The 17,544-nt window shown below is 44.3% G+C and overlaps 1 protein-coding gene across 7 annotated transcripts in view; it reads left to right on the top strand.

Annotated features, from left to right (window-relative positions):
- The window catches only part of AGAP1 (ArfGAP with GTPase domain, ankyrin repeat and PH domain 1), a 636,024-nt gene extending 623,822 nt beyond the window's left edge, over positions 1-12,202 (top strand). For all 7 annotated transcript variants that reach the window (XM_063933229.1, XM_063933230.1, XM_063933228.1 and 4 more), the window contains 2 exons: positions 6,358-6,613; positions 7,290-12,202. In XM_063933229.1, the coding sequence (XP_063789299.1) occupies positions 6,358-6,613; positions 7,290-7,508 (475 nt within the window). In that variant the 3' untranslated portion in view covers positions 7,509-12,202. The remainder of the gene's footprint in view (positions 1-6,357; positions 6,614-7,289) is intronic.
- The last annotated feature ends 5,342 nt before the right edge of the window (positions 12,203-17,544 follow it).

Below are 17,544 nucleotides of genomic sequence, written 5' to 3'. Positions count from 1 at the left end.
CCATTGAAGGAGGTCGTTTGTCAACTTGCCCGAGAACCGCTTTTATGCTAGCCTGATTTCTTTAATCAGAGAGTTCCTAGTTCAGTTGTATAGTGCTCTGTCACCGCTGCTATAGGCCTTCTCTTTGGCCCAGCAAAGTTGCCTGAGCTGGGCGTTGAACCAGGGCTTGTTGTTGTAAATGCGGTAAGTCTTGGTAAGTAAACACACATGTCCTCACAGTAGCTGATGTAGGATGTGACAGTGTCTGTCAGGTCGTTCAGGTCGGTTGTCGAAGCTTCGAAGACCCCCCCCCCATTCGGTGCAGTCGAAGCAGGCCTGGAGCTTCATCTTAGCCTCGTTGGTCCATTTCGTAACACTCTTGACGACAGGCTTAACCGCTCTCAGCTTCTGTGTATAGTAGGGAGTAGGTGGACGAGGCAGTGGTCAGATAGGCCGAGGGCATCACGCAGGATAGACCAGAAGGCAGAGTTGAGGGTAGTGTAGCAGCTGTACATAAAGTGACAGTAAAAAGAACTGGGCATCTGGTGCAGATGGACACCAGCGGGAAGTAAGTATTTCCAGGCGGTAACTGGGCAGCGAGCACTAAGCGGCTATATCTGGAGGACCTGTATCTCCATCTCTGTAATTGAGTCGCATTTGTATAAGGGACACCTGTTTCAGACAGATCTCTTGCACATGGAGCTGATACTAATAAGGAGTTACTGTAACTGCAGATGGGCGAGATAGGTTTGCACTCTCAGGCGCACAAATTTGCTAATTAGTTTGACCGATTGTCCCATTAGCATATGAAAGTGAGCACAGAGCCGCGGCTGCAGGTAATAGTGGCCGACTCAGAATCGGGCCCACTGTGGCACTCTAGCTGATTTCTGTTTGCAGCCTATGGAGGATCTAGCGTAAATCAGCTGCAATTGCACTTGCGTGGAATCAAAGCTGCCCCTTAGAACAGGATGCGGTCAATTTACCTACAATCAGAATCCCGACTGTCAAAATCCCAACAACCATTAACCGATGAACAAAATACCGACATTGTCAAAATACCGACATTTAAAATGTCAACAGTCAAATACATGAGTTTTTCATGATTTTTTTAATTGAAGCCGACTTGTTCATACTTTACCATCCCCGTGGACCTGGAGGGGGAATATACTAGTGGAAAAAAAACCTTCTATCAAGAAGAAGCAGGCGCTTTTTATGAGATCGGTGCACCAAGCAGCTGCTAAGATAACAGGAGGGTCACTCCTGAAGAGAACACAAAATACAGAAGTTTGGCAGCGCTAAGAAGTGGTGATTGGATAAATGTATTAATAAAATTATATCTCAATTTATTATATTGAACATAAAATACTTATTTCTTAAAAGATAAAAACATTTTCTCCTCATATGTCAGGAATAACAGATGGATACACTTTTTTCAGTTCTCATATTATATTGTTTGCAGTTAGACCGATTGTAGTCTGTTCCTGTTAATACTCAGGAAAGTCCACTAGTCCCAAATAAGGATACCAATAGTATCAGCACAGTTCTGAATGAAATAATTACCGGTCACCGTATTTAGAGGTGGAAAGGCTTCCATAGGCTAGAGTCCACGGTGGGCGTAGTTGGTCCTCATTATGTAAACGGTGGGTGCTGTAGGTGTCCTTTTTAAAGTGCAGAACTGGGTTGGTAGTGGATCCGGAGTTGGTCCAGACGTTCAAACTCGGTCACAGGAACTGAAGAGTGATAAAGTCTCCTAAATGTCTTTATCTTTTAAGAAATAAGTATTTTATGTTCAATATAATAAATTGAGATGTATTTTTATTAATACATTTATCCAATCCCTTCTTCTTAGCGCTGCCAAACTTCTGTATTTTGGAATATAATAGCGTGCTGAGCGCAACGAGGCACCGTGCCTGAAGCATGTTGAGCGCAGCACACTTAAACGGTGTCCATGCCGACATACAAACCAAATATTTGAAAAATGTGTCGACTTTTTGGCCTGTTGACATTTTAAAGGTCTGTATTTTGACCTTGTCTGTATTTTAAATGTTGGTATTTTGACCTTGTCGGGATTTTAACCATCGGTCAATTGTTGTCGGCATTTTGTTTGTAGGTATTTCATACTAAACCCTTTAGAACATAACACAGAATTTGGTTTGAGATTTGAACATTATTGGCATAGGTGTTACCATAGAAACGTTCTGTTTCCATGCGCAGTATTCACACTGCCAGTAATAAAGTCTTGCATTGTTTTGTTCACGCCTCCATGAGGTACAAGCAAAAAATGAAAGAAGACCATGAACTACACATCAGGCGGAAACCAAACATGTGAAGCTACCAACGGAATTGTTCTCATAGTCGGTTTGTGTTGCCTACAGCCATTTAGACGTATGTGAAACGCGTTGGTGTGTACCATTAAAAAGATTATTAGAGGCATTGCTGGTTCCTTTTATCTGTTTGTAAATTCAAACAGTGGAACTATAATAGAAACCGCGTTCTGAAAAAATGCTAATAAAACGCTATCGAGTACAGCAATACTAACAGTGGTTTCTAGTATCAAACCTGTTTATATATGTTAAATAAACATATGACACAGCTCTGCAAACTCCATTATGTATACAGCCATAGTTAGGAGAACACTATAAAAGTCTTTATCCCCAAAACATTTGTCATGAGATTGCTGCCTGTCCATTAAGAGCCTCTGGGGCAGATGTATTAAGCCTGGAGAGGTGATAAACCAGTGATACGTGCAAGGTGACAATCAGCTCCTATGTAATGGGCCCTAAACACTTGTCTACCCGCCGCCAAGCTGCCCGGCAGGGGAGAGGTGACAGGAGGGAGTGAAGTTTCTTCACGCCCCCCGTCACCCGGCTCCATAGAAGTGCAGGCAAATATGGACGAGATCGTCCATATTGGCCTGCATACATTAGCGACGGGGCACCAACAATGAACGTGAGCGGGGCCGCGCATCGTTCATCATTGGTGCCTCCACACTGAACGATATGATATGGTTGCTTTGTTTTGTTTTTTTGTTCTTATTCATTTTTTTATGCCAGAAATTCATAGGGGCAGATTTATCACTCGTTACAAATGAAAAATGGTGCTCCAGCCTCGGCTCCTAGCCGTCGTGTGTGTGGAAAATGACAGTTAGAAGCTGATTGGCTGGAGCACCATTTACCATTAGTAACGAGGGATAACAAGAATATCACTTGTTGTTAAATCTGCCCCATAATTAGAAATTGTGTCCTTATATTTCACTGTCTATTGTCCGAGATAGTGGTCTCATTATAAACCCCCGCCTCCAAGGATACAGACGTACAATGAGAAAAAAAGCACATTCTGCTACAATAAAGGCAATAATCCGTTACAACAGTGTAATAAGGTGTTTCAGTCCTGCATAGGCTTCTATTCTGTTTCGTGTTGTTAATGAAATAAGGTCTGTGTTGCAATAGAGCAAATCTTCAGCCCACCTGTGCATGTCATTGGCCAATGGCCAGCGATTAGACGGAGAGCCATTCACCTCACTCAGGTAGAACTATGGAAAACCAAACACGTGAAATGCTTTGATGGTCACTCTTGGACAGCCCCCTGTAATATATCCCCAGCTCTCTTGTGATGTGCTAACAACTCATTGTGATTCCTGGCCAGGGGAGATACGGGGTCGCTACAGGGGCGCCCTGCATGTACAGGAAACCGTGTAAAGCTAATCCAGATTTACTCTCTGAGGAAGCTGTTTACACAGAGGGATTAGAAGCGGATTAAAGTTAACCCGACACTAGATTACCTCCAAGAGTGTAAACACAGCCAGGGGCCCTGACACGGAGCCCTGCCCTCCTCATCAGGGGTCCCCTAATAACAGAGAAAGGGATTAGAGCTCTGGCCACTCACATCAAAAATGAGTCTATTGAAGGCTGGGAAAGGCAGGCTGTAATTTCCAAGCTCTGAGCATTCTGGGAAATGTAGGCCCACAGTATATTTAATATATTGTGGAAAGGGGGCCTGGACTGCACACCATAGCTTCTTATAATGGGATGTGCTACCTTGCTGGGATTTAGTTACATAGTTGTTGAGGTTGAAAAAAGACAAATGTCCATCGAGTTAAATCTCTATTATAATTTTATAATATTAAATGCTGTATCCTTGGATATTTTTTCAGCTAGGAATCTAATCCATTTTTAAACTTATTGATTGAATCCACCAATACTACCTTCTCTGGCAGAGAATTCCAAATCCTTATTGCTCTTACTGTGAAGAACCCTTTTCTCCGTTGTGTATGAATTTTTTTTTCTTCTAACCTCAAGGGGTCTTCTATGTAGCGATTTTTTGATAAACAAATTGTTTGATAAATCCTTGTATTGTCCCTTTATGTATTTATAAATATTAATAATCGACTCTTTTCCAGTGTAAACATATTAACCTTTTAAGTCTTTCCTCATAATCCAGTGCCTCTAACCCCTTAACCAGTTTAGTGGCTCGCCTCTGAACCCTTTCGAGTTCCAAGATATATTTTTTATGGTGAGGTGCCCAGAACTGTACACAATATTCCAGATGTGGCCGCACCAATGCTTTATACAGTGGCAGTATTACACTCTCATCCCTTGTCTCCATTCCCCCGTTTTATGCATGATAACACCTTATTTGCTTTTGTTGCTGCATTTTGACATTGCGTACTGCTACTAAGTTTACTATTGATGAGCACACCCAAATCTTTTTCAACTACCGTTATACCTACATTTTCCTCATTTAGTTTATAGGCTGCCTGATTGTTTTTAGTCCCAAAGTGTATAACTTTACATTTGTCTAACCTCATTCTCCATTTATCCGCCCAGACCTCCAGTCTAGATAAGTCATTCTGTAGAGATTCAACATCCTTGTCTGAATTAATTACTCTACATAGTTTAGTATCGTCTGCGAAAATTGACACTTTGCTTTCTAGTCCCTCTCCTAGGTCATTAATGAATATGTTAAACAGCAATGGCCCAAATTCTGATCCCTGCGATATTCCGCTGAGAACTGAGGCCCATTCAGAGAACATCCCATTAATCACCAATACTACAATATTGCAACAAGGGTGTAACAACCATCATATCTGAGGTTCTTGGCATATATTGGCCAATATATGAGCCTGCCCACCTACTTCACAGTGACCTCGTCGGACAAGTCCCTAACATTATGTGGGTTCACCTCTGGGGTGCAGAGGACCCCCAAACCACCCCAGGGCATCACAGTTTAGTTAGACTGAACTAAAGATGGTGAAAACCTTGTGTACAACACCATAACACGCAGCACATTACAGAAGCAAAACCAGCCATTCACATAGGTCCCTTCGCCAGCGGAGCTTACAATCTATATTCCCTGTACATGGAAACACACACTCTAGGGTTAGTTTTTTGTTGTCAGAATAAATAACCTCCCAGTATGTTTTTAGAGTGTGGGATGATACCTATGCAAACATGGGAGAACGTACAAACACTACACAGATAGTACCTTGGCCATAACTTTAACTTGTGGGCTGAGAACTGAGAGGCAGTAATGCTAACCACTACGCCACCTATGCTTCCCAATGCAAAATGTCCACCATTTATAAATAGAGTCTGCTTTTATTTGTTTTATTCTGTGGGTACTCAGTGGGCATTTATAAGTGCCCATATCATTTTATTTCTCTGCTTATACCAATATGGGTGAGTGATGACCCTTTGGTTTAGTTATAGAGTTGGAATTGCGTTAAACCCAGTTCTTAATTACCTACCACAATGGAGTCCGCTTTGTGCGTCCGTGATCTCACTGCTTACTAGTGAATTAAATGTCTGCCACTGTCTCCTAGATAGGAATGGCCCTCGACCATCAGTGATTCAAAATCATCGATGGTCTATGACACATGTTGAATACTTTTTCTATCGATGGGGGAGAACCAGATGTTTTCCCACCATCAATAATACACAAGCAACAACTGTTATTTTCTGTTCCCCGAAGGTGGCGGGACATGGAGCTTAGTACCGCCCCCGGGCTCTCATTGGCTCACAGCCAAATTAATTGTAAAACTGGGGTGACCATCGGTAGGGAAAACCATTGATGTTTCCATTGCAGATGGGTAACCCACCGATGGCCATCCCTACCCCTAGAGGCATTATAGACTGCATTCTCAGAGCGGCTGCCTCCACAATGTGGGCAGACAACTGGTACCCGTAGTGGACAAATTTGTGGTGATAAACAAACGTGTTTGAATGCATGATTGGCGGAACTAACTTAAACATGTAATCATTTTTTATTAGATTGATTATTTTAAAATGACTCGTTGAACTACATGATTCAGATGTTTTTCTTTGTGGGCTGTAAATAAATGCATTTCATGACATTTCCCTTTTGTCCTTCTTCTGCCAGGGAGGAAAAGGAACGCTGGATCCGTGCAAAGTATGAACAGAAGCTTTTCCTCGCACCCCGGAGCTGCCGGGACCTGCCCTTAGGGCAGCAGCTACTGAGAGCGACGGCAGAGGAGGACCTAAGGACAGTAATCCTCCTCCTCGCGCACGGTTCTCGAGAAGAAGTGAACGAAACCTGCGGTGAAGGGGACAGGCGCACATCATTGCACCTGGCGTGTCGCAAGGGGAACGTGGTACTTGTGCAGCTGCTTATATGGGTGAGTGCGGGAAAGGCTCCCCTACTTCTACTGAGTGTGTGTATGCGGGTGAGAGCCAGACCGACCACATGGGTAGCCGTACAGACTGCTGTCTAGTCTGGTCACACTTGGGAAATTGCCATGTTTCGCGGATCAGGTTGTATGGCTGAAAGCACACATTGTAAGCCAACAATATCAGCTGCAATTGTGTATGGTGTAAAAATAAGCTCCAGGAATCTGTATCTATAACACTGCTCCAGTGGTTAGATGGTCACAGTACAACACACTGCAAGTTGTGTGTGGAACTATGAGACTTGCTGATCCTATTACATACAACAAAACAATAAAGTTTATTTAAACAGCAAAAAAAAAAAAAGAATTCTACGTAACATTTAAAACTATAGCAGTGTTTCCCAAACTCAGTGCTCAGGGCACATTAACAGTCCAGGTTTTAAGAATCTCCCTGTTTGTGCACGGTTTACTGACAGGTTCTAATGAAGTCACTTGTGCACAAGCATGGAAATCCTTAAAACCTGAACCGTTAGGGTTCCTTAAGGACTGAATTTGGGAGCCACTGGATTACAGTGTAGGCCCTGCCGCGGTGTGCGGATATCTTCAGCCTCACTACTGTCACCCAGCTGGCCCTGCCATTATTTACGTTGTATGTTTACACTAGGTCTCTGTTGTTTCTCCTTAGTACGGAGTTGATGTGATGGCACGGGACTTCCACGGGAACACGGCAATTGCGTACGCCAAGCAAGCTGTGACCTCCGAGGTGCGGGATCTGCTGCTGCAGTACGGTTGCCCAGATGAACAATTTGTGCTCATGGCCACACCAAACCTCTCCCGAAAAAACAATCGTAACAACAACAGCAACACAGGGGGCGGAGGAGGCCTGATGCCCACCTTAATCTAACACAAAAAGGACGTTGTGGAAAGGAGACTCGAGCACCACTCACCCCTCGCACCGCAGAGGGAGGAGTCAGGAATGACACAGGGGAAGGGGGGGGGGGCACCAAGTACAGGACAAGGGGGAGAAGAGACTAAGCCTCCGCTAGCATTTGGGAGGCAGGAAGAACGACAAAGGAGGCAGAAAGCTGTCAGTTATGTGCACATTTCACCTCTACCCCAGCAGAACACTTAGGCTCTGCTCTCATCTGACAAGCACTGCTCCACATAAATCACACGCAGGCACTGAGTTTGTCAGGTTTGAGGCTCCAATGATGCTATGTGTCAAATCACTTGGAGCTAATCTGTCCTCAGAGAATGCTGGCTTCATTACACTTGTATAGTTGAGTTCCCTCAGCCTGTACCGCTGTTTAATAGGACATGATTACTCATCATGTAGAAGGGAGCATATTAGCTGAGGAGGAAGCGCTCTCCATGCTCTGCTGATTACAGGGATGTGATTGCAATATTCTTACAAGAATCATATTAGGAGAGACATTCTGGGCCTCATCTTCAGACTCCTTGTCATAATCTCGCTGCGCTTTAAAGTGTCTCTTCCTCTAAATGGACACCCCACCCAAAAAAAAAAAAATTTGGGAACAAAAAAATTTATTCCGGAAAAAATAATCCTTTTGCAGGGTCAGTTTAGAGCATCTGTTTTTACGTCACCTTTTAGATGTATTATGCGTTGTGAGGTTGTTTTTTTTTTATTTTTTTTATTTTTTATTTACGGAGATAATTTATTTTATGGACAAACACGCCAGCTGCCTGAGGTGCCCCGGCGGATGGGCCCGGTTCCTGTAAAGCACACGCGTTGCACCCATTCACTATTGTTTCAGTACATCTGGGTCACATCGTCTCGCTGATTTGCAAAAGAGAGGGGAAAAAAAGAGAGAGAGAGGAAAAAAAAAAAATCATAATTGAAGCGGTTTCATGGTTGAGTGCATTTATTTTTTTCCTTGAAGGCTTACATAAGAGTCGCTAATTAGGAGTAGTTTTTGGACTGAGGGAAATGAAACATATTTTCATGGAGAGCGCTCAGTGCGGAACACATACTGTAGAGTGCATACAGCGCCGTGTATGCGGTTTATATCGGAGCGCTGTGGGGTTATAACTTATATGTGTACAATGAGAAGTGACTGTGGTTATTATAAAGAGGACTGCTCGCCCTGTACAGACTATAAGTAAAGGGAATACCCATTTGTGGTAGGCTAGGCCCCAGCAAAGGAGGATCTATGCACATAGGTCAGGGAATAGACTGTACTAAATATTTATTAATTATACCATACCTAACTTTCCACCAATGTGTCTTCCAAGTGTCTAAAATGTCTAATTTAGTACTTTCTCTGGTCACTGTAAAAAATAGACGTATATTAAAGTACACGACAGTAGTAAACACAGCACAATCACCGTTTCTGTAACGATAAATCCTGTATATAAATTACTGCACAATGACAGGGCACCGTTTTCGTGTATTACACAAGTTTTGGGGTGTGACGTTAGCTGCCCGTTCTCAAATTGCCTATTTATTTTGGAGTGTGCATGACCACATGTTCACAGATCAGAGTCCTATTGGTCTGTCAACTGATGACCTCCAGCTAAGTATGTGTGAGGTCATTGTCCCTGGAAGTGGAGGGTGGAGAGAGAGGCCAGACGCTCTGTAATATCCTCTTGGTCAGCAGCACCTGACGTCTGAGGACATGACTTATCGGACTCCCATGTATGTGGCCAAATTGTTTACAGCTGGCTGTTCTGCAATGGGGTCCAATCACTGGATGGCCATATGTATTGAAAAAGCTCAAGAAAATCCTGCAATAACATTCATATAAGGAAGGAAGCATTTGTTAGACCAGCGGCTCGAAAACTTGAAAATAGTCCAGATGCACCTGTTTTGCTGAACACAAGAATTCTGAGATGTTGATAATAGGTCTTAGAATCATCACTGTCGCAGTCACCTTGTATGTGCCAGCAATTGTGTAGTTACACGGCACCACTTGTGTGTCCCAAAACAGCTGGAGAAGTTAGGGTTATCTAATCCGGCCCTATATAAATGAATTCAGAAAACCCGTTGGTCTCCAAAGAACTTCCAGTCCTTCTTGCCTTGTTTTCCATTGTATACGTGAGGATTTATTCTGATGTGGCGTAACGTTCCATAAGCCTTGTCAGACAAAGACACTCCAGACTGATTGGCAGTACAGGTGATCTTTACAGTTGGATTAAACTTTGTTTACATATAAACTTTACAGCAAACATTTCATGCACAAGTGTTCTAGTAGAAGTAACATGACCTGAACTCTACTGTTATGCTATATAGCCCTTTCATTTCACCATATCATTGTAGTGGGTTATTTCTGCAGGTTTCTGAGTGTCTTAGTCAGATGCATTATCACTGCATAAAGGAAAAAAATAAGTAAAAGCACTCGGCCAACACATTCGCCCATAGCATTTTTAGCGACCCTATGGAACAAAAGAGAAATGCATCTCTTCCATTGGAACAGTATGTTGTTTACCAATGCAGCTCATGTTCCCTAAAGCCGACTCTGTTTCTGAATCTAGGCTAGTCCACTGATTGCTGTTGCGTGCACTGGTTTCTAGAGTGTTGCGTCCCTATGGGAAATCTGCACTGTCTCCTGCCATAATATGGGAATGTGTCCCTCACCCTGTTGGGGCTTTGCGGGCTGCTGCATTCACCCATCTTTCCCGGGGCTCTGCACCAATTCTGATGTACTGAATGGCAAATCAATGGTATTCTAATGCTAGCGGCTGTGGGGTGGGGGATGTTATCAATAGGTTCAATCTTTTCATTGGTTCTTCCGCTTACAGCCTCTAGTTATTGGCCAGCCAGGACTCCTGACTGGACTAAGAGTGCAGAAGGTAAATGGATGCATTTAGTAACCCCCCGAGGCAGCAGATAGAATTTCCCACTCGCACAAAAACCCCACCCTAATAATAGTAAAACTTTTTTTTTAATGGGTGATGATGCAGCTTTAAGTACAGGAGCTAAGCTAGGTGGCAACCCTTTCGCACAGCCCAGTGTTCTGTGGTTTTAGCATTGCAGTAGTATTCCATAATTTATTTATTTTTTTATCAGAAAACATTCTCAGCCCAAATTTGTTTACCCAAAACGGGAAGTAAACTTCTTCAATCCCACAAAACCGGATATCTGGTAGCGCGCTTGTTATGTATTGCACTCCGTTTGACCATCTTATGTGCACCATGTATTTACTCTCCATCTCCTGCATGACTGGGTTTTTCTCTCATTTTGAAAGGAGCTAATTGGATCCAGATAATCAGAATGGAAAGTAGCTGCTGCTATCTGCACTGAACTTGTTAGGGGGCTGTGACCTGTCCACTAGTGTGGTTTATGTTAGAGCAGGGCTGCCTGTGACTGGGACAGACTTATGATCTGCTGAGGACAAAGTAGGAACAGTAAGCAGAGAGCCAGAGACGGAGAGTTAGATAGCGGAATGAGAGTCCTGCTAAACCAATGCAGGAAGACTTATCAAATGAACCAGATTGACACACCCAACTTGTAAACTTATCTTTCATAACTCCCAAATATCCGTAGTAGAGTAAGTTACATACAGGTAGCTCTCCATTCTTGTGCACATTGAGGACCTGAAGCCAAGCGAGACGTGGCAACAGTCAGTGACGTAATTTGTATATTGACACTACACAGTCTGATCCCAAATCTCCACTGTTTCCCCATTGTCACAGCTTTTACCCAGCTGTACGTAGCACTTTTCAAAGGGGAAAAATTGTATTGTTTTGGTTTATATTGTTTGTGTTTTTTTAAATTATGCCATCAGAATATGGCAGCACAAGAAGATAGTATGCCTCCTGGATGTATCGTTGAATCACACCTCTGAACAGTGAAGTGACCTATTGTTTACTGCATGCTAGTGACCAATAAGCTGGAGGAACCATTCTTCGGAAGAGTAGGGGCCAACTAGCCATACATATGGCACCCCGGGAACTAGGAATCTCTCAGCCATGACAAATCTCCACGTTTTGCATTACAGGGGGGAAGGGGGTATCTCACTCAATATGGGACACTAACATTGACTTGCTCTGCTCTACAAATTGAAATCCACACTACCGACATCAGAGGTTTTCTGGTTTATTTTTATTGCTGTTTATCAAAACTTGGCTCTATTCTACATGGTGACCCTACAGCCTTCTACGCCCGTAACCACACACAGACACCTACGGCCAAGGAGCCTAAGCTGTGAGATTCCTTTGTAAGGACAGTGTGAAAGCACTACAATAAAAGGGAGTATGTGCACCCTGAGAAGGAGCGGGAGATGGATACGGTATATTGTTATCTCCTGGCAAAGAGTCCGGCTTTCAAACACCCACCCCATGAACTCTGGAAGAGGAACTTTTATTTAATTTTTTTAATTCTCTTTGGACCGGATGCGGAGCCCGTTTCTGCCCCCGAGTAGTGTGTATCTTATTTCTGATCACAGCTCTGTGCCACCTTCATCCCAAGGTGTACCTGCCAGAGTTCTCGGGTTTTTTTTGTTTTGTTTTTTTTCAGTGTCTGTTGATTATGTTGTCTAAGTTATACAGAATTATTTTGTATCGTGTCTTATTAGAGGATGCAAAATGTATGGAAAATAAAAAAACTGAGGAAAAAAACCTATTTGAATAGAAACAAAATCTGGGTCTGTTTTTGACTTTCAAATCATTTTAAAGTCTGTCTGTGAATCCATCAGCTGGCGCTGAGTCCAGGTTTTTTGATCAACCACCGCTGGTTATGGCTATGGGCTACATCTCCAATGGTCCTCTGTAGAAGGTTTGGTATATCTTTTCCATAGTCTTAAGAACCTTTTGCGTCTATCAGTGCTAACATTTGTCAGACTGCTATGCTGGAGACTGATTTATTTATACGTGCATTCTTATATCTGCTTTTCCATATCATATCCAACTTATTGCGCACCATTTCTCTTAGTGACCGTTATGGGGTCTAACCATTGCCCAGGGTTGGAAATTACTTGTGTTCTGCAATCTAAGGGGTCTATTTAGTAAGCATTTGATGGAGATAAAGTGGACGGAGATAAAGTACTAACCAATCAGCTCCTAACTGCCATGTCACAAGCTGTTTTGAAAAATGATAGGAGCTGGTTGGTTGGGACTTTATCTCCATCTAATAGACCCCTAAAATCTCTTATATTTCCATCTTACTTTAGGCAAGCATCTGAAAAAAGAAACACGTGCAGTGCAGGTTCAGTCTCCCGTCTCCGAAAAGATTAGGACCAGAAGTATTTTATATTTTGGATTCTTCCGTATTTTTAAATATTTACATGCCATAATAAGATATCTTGGAGATGGGACTCAAGTCTAAACACAAAATACATTGAATTTTTCCAATACACCTTATACACAACCGGAAGGTAATTTTATGCTATATGTTTACTAATGTGTGTATGAAACAAAGTTTGTGTACGTGAAACAATCAGAAAGCAAAGGTGTCGGTATCAGTCGCTCTCAAAATATTTTGGATTTTCGAATATGAGACTCAACCAGTATCAAGAACATGATCTAATAACAGATATATCTACTGCGTCAAGAGGTAACATGAAAGGTGGTTTTAAGTTTATTAATGATTATTCTTCATAGTTCTCATGTTTACTTTTTCTATGAATGCAATTATAAGCACCCATTCGCACTTCAAAATATATACCCATATCTGGTGATTAGCTTGGTTTTCCAAACTCTGTCCTCAATGCACTCTAGCGGGTATCCGTTTGGATGGTCGACCATGTTATGGTCGACAGTCATTTGGTCGACGTGAGTTTAAAAAAAAAATCTTTTGTGGAACTTTTTCATACTTTACGATCCACGTGGACTACGATTGGGAACGGTAATCTGTGCCGAGCGGAGCGAGGCACCTTGCGAGGGGACGCAGTGCACTAATTGGGGTTCCCCATCACTTTACGCAAAAAACGACACAAAAAAAACTAAAAAAGAACCTCATGTTGACCTTTTCATGTGTTGACCTTTTCATGTGTTGACCTTTCATGTGTTGATCATTTTCATGTGTCGACCTATTGTCCATGTCGACCATGCCAATGTCGACCAATAGTGGTCGACCTAATGACTGTCGACCATAACATGGTCAACCATTCATACCGGAACCCTCTAACGCTGGGTACACACTGCTCGATATATCTGCAGATCAATTGATCTGCAGATATATCTATAGGCAGATCGGGCAGTGTGTTGAGCATACACACTTCCCGATCCATCTTGACTGACGTCAAGAACCGGGTGGGCATTTACATGCGTCCGCCCAGTTCAGCCGTCAGTCACCGCTGGCCGCTGCAGCATGTGTACAGGCGGTCAGCGTACACACACAACGATGCACCAATATATCTGTAAAAATATTGGTCATCGTGTGTGCCGCCGCGATGTCTCTGAGAATGACGGCGTTCACAGACATATCGTTGGTGCACACTGGCCGACGGGGCAGCGATATATCAGCCAGTGTGTACCCAGCATAACTGTCCTGGTTTTAAGGATATCCCTGCTTGTGCACAGATGGGCCAATCAACTGACTGAGGTACTAACTAAATCACCTGGGCGTAAGCATGTATATCGTGAAAACCCAGACTGTGAGGGGTATATTTACTAAGGTGTGAGTATTTTAGAAGTGGAGATGTTGTCGATAGCTACCAATCAGATTCTAGCTATTATCTTGTAGAAGCAGCTAGATAAATGTTAAGTGGACTCTGATTGGTTGCTATGGGCAACATATCCACTTCTAAAAAAAAAAAAAATCACACCTTAGTAAATATACCCCTTAGGCTGCTATGAGAACCGAGTTTGGGAATCACTGGGTTAACGCATATACTGGAGAGCCGGATGCAAGCTGGAAACTGGTGATGGTGCATCAGATATTACCGTAGTAATATACAGCATGTCTGGGCTTACATCTCAGCTCATGAAAGTTTTGGTGTGTACACACGGGGGTATATTTACAAAGATTCATGTTTTTGCCGTTTTGAAGGGTGTTTGAACTCGAATGGTATCGGGTGCATTTTACTGCAACTTTTTGAATCCTGATACGATCATTCACTAAGCTGCCAACTTTTCCCAATTCGTATTTTCCGATGTCGATGTGATTCGTAATGTTAGGCAGTGTTTTACGGGAGTGATGAGTAAAACACTGCCTGACAAAACACAAGGAATCCCGGCCGCATCTGTGAGATCCGTGCAGGGCTTCATTGTGTACCTTAAAAAGGTGTTTTAATTAGTAAAAAATCCGAAAAAAATTGCATGGGGTCCCCCCTCCTAAGCACAACCAGCCTCGGGCTCTTTGAGCTGGTCCTGGTTGACAAAATATGGAGAAAAAAATGACAGGGGTTCCCCCATATTTCATCAACCAGCACAGGGCTCTGCGCCTGGTCCTGGTTCCAAAAATACGGTGGACACAAAGCGTAAGGGTCCCCCGTATTTTTGAAACCAGCACCGGGCTCCACTAGCCAGGTACATAATGCCACAGCCGGGGGACACTTTTATACTGGTCCCTGCGGCCTGGCATTACATACCCAACTAGTCACCCCTGGCCGGGGTACCCTGGAGGAGTGGGAACCCCTTAAATCAAGGGGTCCCCCCCTCCAGCCACCCAAGGGCCAGGGGTGAAGCCCGAGGCTTTCCCCCCCCATCCAAGGGCGGCGGATGGGGGGCTGATAGCCATGTGTAAAAAATGTGAATATTGTTTTTAGTAGCAGTACTACAAGTCCCAGCAAGCCTCCCTCGCAAGCTGGTACTTGAAGAACCACAAGTACCAGCATGCGGTTGTTAACCTGGCCCGCTGGTACCTGTAGTACTACTACTAAAAAAATACCCAAAAAAAACAGGACACACACACCGTGAAAGTATAAGTTTATTACATACATGCACACCTCCATACATACATACTTACCTATGTTCCCACGAGGCTCGGTCCTCTTCTCCAAGTAGAATCCTTGGGGGACCTGTGAAAAAAATTATACTCACATAATCCAGTGTAGATTGTGTCCAAAGTATAATCCACGTACTTGGCAAAACAAAAAAACGGAAACCCGACCACGCACTGAAAGGGGTCCCATGTTTACACATGGGACCCCTTTCCCTGACTGCCAGGACCCCCCCCCCCCCCCCCCCGACTCCTGTCAAAGAGGGTCCCTTCAGCCAATCAGGGAGCGCCACGTCGTGGCACTCTCCTGATTGGCTGTGTGCACCTGTAGTGTCTGTGAGGCAGCACACGGCACAGATACAATGTAGCGCCTATGCGCTCCATTGTAGCCAATGGTGGGAACTTTGCGGTCAGCGGTGAGGTAACTTTCGGTCAACCGCTGACCGCAAAGTTCCCACCATTGGCTACAATGGAGCGCATAGGCGCTACATTGTATCTGTGCCGTGTGCTGCCTCACAGACACTACAGGTGCACACAGCCACTCAGGAGAGTGCCACGACGTGGCGCTCTCTGATTGGCTGAAGGGACCCTCTTTGACAGGAGTCAGGGGGGGTCCTGGCAGTCGGGGAAAGGGGTCCCATGTGTAAACATGGGACCCCTTTCAGTGCGTGGTAGGGTTTCCGTTTTTTTGTTTTGCCAAGTACGTGGATTATACTTTGGACACAATCTACACTGGATTATGTGAGTATAATTTTTTTCACAGGTCCCCCAAGGATTCTACTTGGAGAAGAGGACCGAGCCTCGTGGGAACATAGGTAAGTATGTATGTATGTATGTATGTATGGAGGTGTGCATGTATGTAATAAACTTATACTTTCACGGTGTGTGTGTGTCCTGTTTTCTCTGACGTCCTAGTGGATGCTGGGAACTCCGTAAGGACCATGGGGAATAGACGGGCTCCGCAGGAGACTGGGCACTCTAAAAGAAAGATTAGGTACTATCTGGTGTGCACTGGCTCCTCCCACTATGACCCTCCTCCAGACCTCAGTTAGATTTCTGTGCCCGGCCGAGCTGGATGCACACTAGGGGCTCTCCTGAGCTCTTAGAAAGAAAGTTTATTTTAGGTTTTTTATTTTACAGTGAGACCTGCTGGCAACATGCTCACTGCATCGAGGGACGAAGGGGAGAAGAAGCGAACCTACCTGCTTGCAGCTAGCTTGGGCTTCTTAGGCTACTGGACACCATTAGCTCCAGAGGGATCGACCACATGGAACTGGCCTTGGTGTTCGTTCCCGGAGCCGCGCCGCCGTCCCCCTTACAGAGCCAGAAGCAAGAAGAGGTCCGGAAAATCGGCGGCAGAAGACATCAGTCTTCACCAAGGTAGCGCACAGCACTGCAGCTGTGCGCCATTGCTGCTCATACACACTTCACACTCCGGTCACTGAGGGTGCAGGGCGCTGGGGGGGGGCGCCCTGAGCAGCAATAAAAACACCTTGGCTGGCAAATATATCACAATATATAGCCCCAGTGGCTATATATGTGATAAATACCCCTGCCAGAATCCATAAAAAAGCGGGAGAAAAGTCCGCGAAAAAAAGGCGGAGCTATCTCCCTCAGCACACTGGCGCCATTTTCTCTTCACAGTGCAGCTGGAAGACAGCTCCCCAGGCTCTCCCCTGTAGTTTGCAGGCTCAAAGGGTTAAAAAGAGAGGGGGGGCACTAAATTTAGGCGCAATATTGTATATACAAGCAGCTATTGGGAAAAATTCACTCAATATAGTGTTAATCCCTAAATTATATAGCGCTCTGGTGTGTGCTGGCATACTCTCTCTCTGTCTCCCCAAAGGGCTGTGTGGGGTCCTGTCCTCAGAGCATTCCCTGTGTGTGTGCGGTGTGTCGGTACGGCTGTGTCGACACATTTGATGAGGAGGCTTATGTGGTGACAGAGCAGATGCCGATAAATGTGATGTCGCCCCCTGTGGAGCCGACACCAGAGTGGATGGATAGGTGGAAGGTATAAACCGACAGTGTCAACTCCTTACATAAAAGGCTGGATGACGTAACAGCTGTGGGACAGCCGGCTTCTCAGCCCGCGCCTGCC

The sequence above is a fragment of the Pseudophryne corroboree genome, chromosome 7, assembly GCF_028390025.1.
Source record: "Pseudophryne corroboree isolate aPseCor3 chromosome 7, aPseCor3.hap2, whole genome shotgun sequence".
Taxonomy (NCBI): domain Eukaryota; kingdom Metazoa; phylum Chordata; class Amphibia; order Anura; family Myobatrachidae; genus Pseudophryne; species Pseudophryne corroboree.
This window is presented reverse-complemented; position numbering and strand designations above follow the sequence as displayed.